The sequence below is a fragment of the Eulemur rufifrons genome, chromosome 20 (assembly GCF_041146395.1).
Source record: "Eulemur rufifrons isolate Redbay chromosome 20, OSU_ERuf_1, whole genome shotgun sequence".
Taxonomy (NCBI): domain Eukaryota; kingdom Metazoa; phylum Chordata; class Mammalia; order Primates; family Lemuridae; genus Eulemur; species Eulemur rufifrons.
Window position 1 is genome coordinate 14,241,879 of NC_091002.1, and position 8,973 is coordinate 14,250,851.

Here is an 8,973-nt window from a genome sequence, read left to right on the forward strand (position 1 = left end):
CCCACCTGTTGGTGCTTCTTCCCCCTGCACAGGAGATGATTTAAGCAGCTTTGCCTGGAGGAGGCGTGGCCACGTGTGGGAGGGACAGGATGTGATGGCAGAGATGAGGACCAGAGGGAGGAGCTTGTGCCTGAGCAGATGAGCGTAAGGCAGGACCTGAGCCTGGTAGCTCCTGGGAGAGCCGGGCTGGGAAGGGCAAAGGCAGGTGGTGTCCGGGCACCTGCACCATGTCGTGTCTGCCACGGGTGAGGACTCTGCCCTGGGTGCTGCCGCTGCTTCTCTCAGGCTTGCAGCTCCTGGTGACCCAGGCCTCAAATTGCCCACTGGGTGAGAACTGGATTGATCAAGAAGACATTGCAGTTTACCTCCCTCTCACCGTGGAGTTCGCCTTGCACACGTTCAACCAGCAGAGCAGGGACCAGTATGCCTACAGGCTGGTGAGCACCCTGAACTCCAGGAAGGAGCAGGTTGGTGACCACACCCTCTCCTGTCCTGTAGGTGACACTAAGTGAGGGATGGGGGTGGGCATTTTATCAAGGACTCTTGGTTGACCGGGCGAGGTGGTTCACGGCTGTAATCCTAGCACTCTGGGAGGCCGAGGCGGGAGGATTGCTCGAGGTCAGGAGTTTGAGACCAGCCTGAGCAAGAGCAAGACCCCGTCTCTACTAAAAATAGAAAGAAATGATTTGGACAGCTAAAAATATATATAGAAAAAAATAGCCGGGCATGGTGGCACATGCCTTAGTCCCAGCTACTCGGGAGGCTGAGGCTAAGTAGGATCGCTTAAGCCCAGGAGTTTGAGGTTGCTGTGAGCTAGGCTGATGCCATGGCACTCTAGCCTGGGCAATAGAGTGAGACTCTGTCTCAAAAAAGAAAAAGAAAAAGAAAAAAAAGGACTCTTGGTTTACAATTTGCACTCTATAATTGGGAAAGGTACAAAGTAATTCTATGCATTTCTCTTTTTAAAAACATTTAACTTAGAAATTTAAAAAGATTGAAAATCAACTCACATGCAAGATATACTTTTCAATCTTCACGATTATCATGACTTTGATTAACTGAAGAATGACTTCACACTAAGGACTACAGGACATAAAGGAACAGAGTAAGGCAAAAAGCCAGAAAAAAAAAAATGCACTGAGATAGGTTGAAAAAATATTTCAACAGCAAAAATTAAAAATAAATTAGGAAGACAGTGAGAGAGGAAGAGAAAGAGAGAGAAAAAGGGAAACAGAGAGAGAGAGAGAGAGACACCAAGGATTCAGGAGCAATGAGGAGCTGCCGTTGTCCTGAGGCTGCTGTCTGGTCGGTTCCTCGTCTCTGATTCCACCTGCTCTGGGCTCCGTGGCTCGTCTGCACATAGTGACGTGAACGTGGTTCACACTCTTCCTCAGACCACTGCTCTGAGTCCTGGATGCTCTCCTTTGGGTGGAGTCCCTCCAGAGCGCAGTGAGGAACGCACAGGCCACCAGGCTGCAGGCAACACAGGACATGCTCTCCTAAGGGAGCACTTCTGGTTTGGTGGGGGGGGGAGGGCATTGCTCTTCCTCCCTGGGCACCAAGATCCTGAAAGAAGCATGCAGGGGCCCCACCCTGCACAGAGCTTCAGCCTCTGTGCAAACCCTGCAGCTCCCTGGCAGGGTCTGCCGCCCTGGACTCTCTGGGCTGGAGCCTCCCACGTGGGCTCCTGGGCCTGGCAGTCCCAGTCAGTTTGGGGGTTGGGGGAATGGATGGAGGGAGGGAGTTATGGGATGGGGAGGGATAGGATGGAGTGGGAAGGAGAGCAGAGGGAAATTCAGAGTGCACTATGCACTGGGGCAGACATCATTTCTTGAAGCCCTGGCTGGGATGCTGTGTGCTGTGTGCAGTGGGAGCACTGGGTGGCGCTGTTCTTGCTGGAGGTCCAGGGAGAAGGTTGACAACACACTGTAGATGAGACTCCCTCTCTTGGGGCTGAGATTATCCTGAAAACTCTTGGAGAACCAACAGCTTCCCAGGCACCTGGCGTCTGTCCTCTGCGAAGGCAGCTGTGGGTACAGAAGCCCCCTGAGAGCAGAGCCGGGTCTCACGGTGGTAGAGTGGGGGCGTGGGCTGCAGCTGGGGATGTAGTAATGGGGGTGACTCAGTGTGTGTCTCCCCAGGGATCCACCAGGACCTCCTGCTCTTTGCTCTTAACTCCCCAATCTGGAGAAGGTCCCCGGGGTTTTACCTCCAGTGAGCTGATGCCAGGCCTGTGATGAGCTTCCAAATGGAGCCGAGTGTTAGTGCCTCTCCCTACACTGATGGCATCCTCAGTACCAGCTATGTAGGGGCAGCAAGAAGGGAGTGTCCACTTTAACTACTTTTTGTACAGCCAGACGATCCCAAGATGGTGTTCTCCATGAACCTGCTGTTGGGCCGAACCGTGTGTGGGAAATTTGAGGAAGACATTGATGACTGCCCCTTTCAGAAAAGCCCAGAGCTGAACAACGTAAGAGAGGACACCAGCTTTCCCCATTCACGCAGCTGTGGAGGCTGCATGGGGGCTGGGTGGGGGAGCAGGAGCAGCTGACAAAGGCTTTCCTGGGGAAGCAGAGGAGGGAGCCCCAGCAGGCTCTAGCAGGCTACTGTGCATGAGCCTTAGTGGGGAGGCAGCTCAGGCGTCCACTTGCAGTCCCCGGCCAGTCTGAGTTTCCCCACTCTGCCCCTCACGCCACTGCAGCTGCCTGTACCTAGGTCACATGGCTTTCAGACTGCTCTTGTCCCCCTGCCGTCCCAGTGTCCTGGGCCTGTGTAAAAGATGTTCCCTTTCTGGTCTTCATCCCCCTCCCTTCCCTACCTGCAGGACAAAGAGCCAGGCGGGGCCCAGCACTGCCTTTGCCTGCATGGGCAGCTCTGAGGGACCCCCTCTCTCACCTGGAGTCCGAGGAGGGGCCCCACTGCCCCCCCTCCCAGACCCTGCCATGGCCCTGCTAAGCTGCAGCCCTGCTCTAGGGGATCTGGACAAGGTGAAGCCTCGCTCTGGGAATGGCCAACCTAGCATCAGTGGCACCTTTATCAAAGGATTAACTAATGTGTTAATAATGACTTAAATCAGAGAGTAACTCCTGGTGGGTCAGAGTGTCTTCTGGTGCTCTTGGGGCTATGACACACAGAGTGACAGCCTGTGAATTCTCCAGGAGGCCGCTGTCTGAAACAGGGGACCTGACATAGGTGACCTTGGGTAAGTGGGGAGCCCCAGATCTGGAAGCAGTTAAGCAACGTCCCGGGGGTAAGGTTGGGTGGCTGTACCTGAGGAACAGAGCCACTTCCTTCAATTGCTGTCCCTGGAATGAGCAAGGTTGAGATGGACCCTGAGCTCAGAGCATGAGCCACAAACTTCCCAAGGCTGCTGCACTCATAAACCTGCCTGTGCTTGTTCTCCCAGACTCTCACCTGCTTCTTCACTGTCAGCACCCAGCCCTGGCTAACACAGTTCGAGCTCCTGAACCAGACCTGCTCAGACGGGGTCCCCTGAGCGGGACGCAGCCACACGCCTGGCCACGTGCTGTCCTCTCCTGCCATGGACACCAGCAGTTTCAGTGGCAGGTGGAGCAGCTCCATGCTTGTTTGTTCTCCTGTTTTGCAAGTATCTTGGGTTTCATGACTGGGTTTGTGGATCCTGTCAATGGAGAGTCCACACTTCTCCAGGTACATGGTGTAGAATAGGCCATTAAACAACAGCATTTTAACGAATTTTATGTGCCATGCTCTGGAGAGGGGGGCTGGGCAGTTGATGGAGTTACCCTCAGTGGGACAGCTTGGTGGGATTGCGGTTGGTGGGGTCATTCCCCCATCTTGGGCCTCCTGATGCCGTTCCAAGCGGCACAATTAAGGTGCGTCTGAGATGCTGCCTGTGGCTCATGCAGGGTCCAGAAGTGCAATGGCTGTGTCCTCTCAGGGCATCTATGAGCACAATGGAGCCCTGACCAGGACCCAGGCCTGCACCGTGCATGGATGGAATTTTCACTACTCCCCAGGGGAATCATCTACTATTAACGTTTGAGACGCACTGGCGTACCAGCAGCTACTGACACTCCGCCCAGTCTCCCAGACCAGTGTTTAGTGTGCATTCTCTGTAAAGACTAAAGACTAACTATTTTGGCCTTTGTGAGCCATATGGTCTCTTTCTCTACTACCCGACGTTGCCTTCTCATGCTGCTCACAGCCATAGATGATGTGCAAACAAGTGAGTGGTCATGTTCCGTAAGCCCTTTCACACTAGGCTGGTAGGCTGCATTTGACCCTCGGACCATGGCTGCCAACCCCCGACCTCAGAGCCCTCTGGGTGTGGCTGCAGCAGGTGCTCTGAGCCCCAGCGTGCCCGAAGCTCCCGACACAAGCTCCTGCGCCTTCCCTCGCTTGCCTCGGGGGCTTCCTCTGAGTGCCTGGAGCTCCTTCAGCAGAGCAGGTGCACCCACAGGTGTGGGAGAGGCCAGCTCTGAGGGAGGCAGGTGAGTGTCCCAGTCTCCCAGCCCCAGGGCACCCGACTCAGAGGACAGCACCTCAGGGTTCCCTAAGATTCACCTGCACGATGAACCCAGTGGCCCGCAGTGTAACCCATTGATAACAGACATGTTGATAACAGGAAAGTTGATTTTTCTCACTTGTGTCTCCTGCATCATCTCCAATTAAACCACCTGCACTCCTCAGTCCGTGTTTCGGGCTCAGCTTAAGGGGCATCTGGTGAAGACACGTGCTGTGTTTGGACCATCACCTTGGAACATGTCCTGCATAGAGACAGCTGGGTGGGTGAGCCCCAGATGGGTGATTCCAGGCAAAGCCAAGGCAGAGCCAGGCACCGGGGTCTCCCTGCAGGTCCCCCAGTGCTGAGGTGGGGACAGCTGCTGCTCTTTGTCCCTGTCTGGACTCTGGAGCCCTCAGGCCCTGCCCTGCCTTGACCAGACGTGAGCAGATTTTTGCTTAGGACCCCCCCCCCCACCCCGTGTGCTCCACCCTTGGTCTTTCCTTGACCATGACTCAGTCAGCAGGAAGGAGCTCAGAGGAGCCCTTTATCCACCTGAAAGCTCCCTAGGTTAGTTTGAGTCAAAAGACTTAATTTAGAATTTTATTTGGGAAGTTATCAAAAATATCAAGGTTTACATTTGATTAAATAGGATCTTAGGTCACTATGACACAATACTATTATTTAAGATGACAATTAAAATATTTTAAAGGCAAACAAAAAAGTTCCATAGCTGTAGGAAAACCCTCAGCTCTTTTAATAGAGAGGTTTCCATTTTCTTCAGTAGTCAAAGACTTGGCGAAAGACAACACGAACCACAGGAAACTATTTTGATAGGACACAAAGTCTTTTGTTCCTAGGCAGAATTCTTAAAAGGTAAAAAAAAAAAAAAAAATACATATCTTTCACAATTTCCTATTAAGTCCAATCATCCAAGAAATCCTTGTTATTTTAGCAGAGAAGACCAAATTCTAGTTTTACACCAGTATGCTTTTTATATTAATACTCAATTAGACAAAATTATAAATAATTCTCTTCAAATCTTAGCTAGATTGATCACACATAAAATTCTTTTTTTTATTTATTTTTAAATTTTAGAATATTGGCCAGGCACTATGGCCCACTACTGTAATCCTAGCACTCTGAGAGGCTGAGGCAGGAGGATTACTTGAGGTCAGGAGCTCAAGACCAGCCTGAGCAAGAGCAAGACCCCGTCTCTACTAAAAATAGAAAAAATTAGCCGGGCACAGTGGCTCACACCTGTGGTCCCAGCTACTTAGGAGGTTGAGGCAAGAGGATTGCTTGAGCCCAGGAGTTGGAGGTTGCTGTGAGCTAGGCTGATGCCACGGCACTCTAGCCCATGCAACAGAGCAAGACTCTGTCTCAAAAAAAAAAAAAAAAAGAATTTTATGGGGATACAAACATTTTGGTTACAACATCACACATAAAATTCAATTTTCAAGATTCCTCTTCCACAAACCTTCTACAACTTCTTTTATATCAGTTCAGTTTTATTCTATATGCTTCCTCTTTCCCATTGTGAAACCTCAAATTATTCTACTTTAGGATGGAAATTACTGTTTTTTCTTTAACAAAAACATATCCTTCATACGTCATAGCTTCACTTACCAAAAATTTATCTCATTTTTCTCACATACAGTTGTTTCCCTTATTATTCTAGCATTAATTACCATGTTATAATTTTTAACTCTTAATAATTTTAATTTCTAGTGAAAACTAGGAAATAAGCAATTGTGAACTGCCTGTCTCATACCAATATTCTATAACTTAACATCATTTTATAATTTCTAAAAGCATCTGCCTTCTCATAGTACAATTTTTCAAAGTGGTATAGGACATGTTCACTAAAAGACCAAATATTTTTAATTTTTTGTAATAAGAAGCCAAAAGTGAAAAAATTTGTGTTTGCTAATTAGTGTTTCATATTTTACTTGTAAATGATCTATATATTCAACGAATAGGCACTATTTAATTCAATAGCAAAACTCCAAGGGGTAACAAACAAAAGAGATTTGGGAAGCTATTTTTTATATAGATATGTTATAATACCAAACAAGTCTAGCCATCATCAAGTTATTTTCCTGTTACCTATTTTTAAAGAATGTGCATGTTAAGTAATCATCACAAAAGGTAAACTCCTAAAAGTTAAATATATGTTTGTGAGGGGTTTCTGTATCACTGCTATCCTTGATATACATGAAGTAATGGACACTTCACTTTCACTTGTCATCTGTTCTCCAGGCCTCCCCAGGGATTTGTGAAAATGCAGACTCTTTTACCAAAGGTGGGGAAGCACTAGGGTTTTACTTTTCTAAAATTGTTGCAGAAGATGCTAATGCTGCTCTGGGTGCCAGGACAACTCCGTGTGTGAGGCTAGAAGTCTTTTCTTCACCCACTGACCTGCCATGGACCAGGAAAGTGTGTGAGGCCACGTGTGCTATGAAGACCCCAAGGCCCTGTCTTGCTCCATTGTGCACATTGGGTGCCCTGAGGGGTCACAGCCACTTTACCTTTGGCCACATGGGGCACTGGCCACGAACCTGGAGACAGCAGCTCAGGTGCATCTAGTTGTGCCACCTGGAAGGTGCAAGAGGGTGGAAGGACCCCACCAACCCCGATCCCACCAGGCTGCTCTGCTGAGAATAACTGCACCACCTGGGCCAGGCCCCTCCCTCCAGAACCACAACACACAAAGCTTCTAAAATGCTGATATTTAATGACCTACATGATGGGCCTGGACAAAATAATTTCTAAAATGCCAAGCCACGAAACCTCAGACGAGTGCAAAACAGGAGAACAAACAATCATGGAAGATGCTCAGCTACTGAAGTGTCAACTCCTGTGAATGGCTGGCATCCACGGAAGGAGAGAGCAGCACGTGGCCAGACATGTGACTCCATCCCACTCAGGGGAGCCCCTCTGAGCAGGTCTTGTTCAGGAGCTCGAACCGTGATATCCAGGGCTCGGTTCTGACAGTGAAGAGGCAGATGAGGGTCTGGGGGAACAAGCACAGGCAAGTCCATGGGTGCAGGAGCCTTGGGAAGCTTGTGGCTCATGCTCCAAACTCAGGGTCCTTCTCAACCTTGCTCATTGCCAGGGACAGCAATTGAGAGAAGTGGCTCTGGCCTTCAGGTCTGGCCACCTGGCCTAAGTTCTGGGAGGATCCTGAACGGTGTCCAAATCTGGGGCCCCCACCTGACCCAGCGTCACCTGTGCCAGGTTCTTCCCTCTCACCAGTGGCCTCCTGGGGAAGCCCAGCTGTCCTGGTGTGATCCATGCCCCCAAGAGTAGCAGGGGAATGCTTGTTCCCAGTGAGAGCAGCTCTTGGATTTAAAACTCGGTTAAGCAATTAGCTAACCTATTTGCTAATCTTACAAAGAGCAGATCCACTAAACATAGGAGGGTCTGTCCTCAGAGCTGGCTTCGTGTTGAGCTCGTCCCCTGGAGCAGGTGCTGCACCTCGGCAGGGCTCCAGCAGGCTCCTTTTCCTACAGGCAGGTGAGAGAGGTGGGCATGACGTCCAGAGTGGGGACATACTTTCCTCGGGCCCAGGAGATCGGGACCCCAGGGGCACAAGAGCAGTCTGAAGGCCCTGTGACCTATGGTGTGAGGGGGCAGAGTTGAGCTGAGAAACTCAGACTGGCCAGAAACCGCAAGTGGACGCCAGAGCTGCCTCCCCACTCAGGCACAGGCAGGGAAGCCTGCTGGAGCCTGCTGCAGGCTCCCTCCTCTACGTCCCCAGGAAAGGCTTTGTCAGCTGCTTCCTACCCCGCCCCCCGCCCCCATGCAGCCTCCACAGCTGCTTAAATGCAGGAAACTGGTGTCTGGTCTTACACTGTTCAGTTTTGTGCTTTCTCGAAAGGGGCAGTTGTCAATGTCGTCCTCAAATTTCTCACACCATGTTCTGTGCAGTTGCAGTTTCATGGAGAACACCATCTTGGGATCGTCCGGCTGTACAAAAAGAAGTTAAAGTGGACACTCCCTTCTTGCTGCCCCTACATAGCTGCTACTGAGGATCCCATCAGTGTAGGGAGAGGCACTAACACTCGGCTCCATTTGGAAGCTCGTCACAGGCCTGGCATCAGCTCACTGGAGGTAAAACCCAGAGGACCTTCTCCAGATTGGGGAGTTAAGAGCAAAGAGCAGGAGGTCCTGGTGGATCCCTGGGGAGACACACACTGAGTCACCCCCATTACTACATCCCCAGCTGCAGCCCACGCCCCCACTCTACCACTGTGAGACCCGGCTCTGCTCTCAGGGGGCTTCTGTACCCACAGCTGCCTTCGCAGAGGACAGACGCCAGGTGCCTGGGAAGCTGTTGGTTCTCCAAGAGTTTTCAGGATAATCTCAGCCTCAAGAGAGGGAGTCTCATCTACAGTGTGTTGTCAACCTTCTCCCTGGACCTCCAGCAAGAACAGCGCCACCCAGTGCTCCCACTGCACACAGCACACAGCATCCCAGCCAGGGCT

At 50.8% G+C, this 8,973-nt stretch overlaps 1 protein-coding gene across 1 annotated transcript; it reads left to right on the forward strand.

Annotated features, from left to right (window-relative positions):
• The first annotated feature begins 227 nt into the window (after positions 1-227).
• LOC138400683 (putative cystatin-9-like protein CST9LP1) lies at positions 228-3,496 on the forward strand. Its single transcript, XM_069495737.1, has 3 exons — positions 228-467; positions 2,354-2,470; positions 3,407-3,496. Exons 1-3 carry the CDS (start codon positions 228-230, stop codon positions 3,494-3,496), a joined length of 447 nt encoding a protein of 148 aa, XP_069351838.1.
• Positions 3,497-8,973: the final 5,477 nt, after the last annotated feature.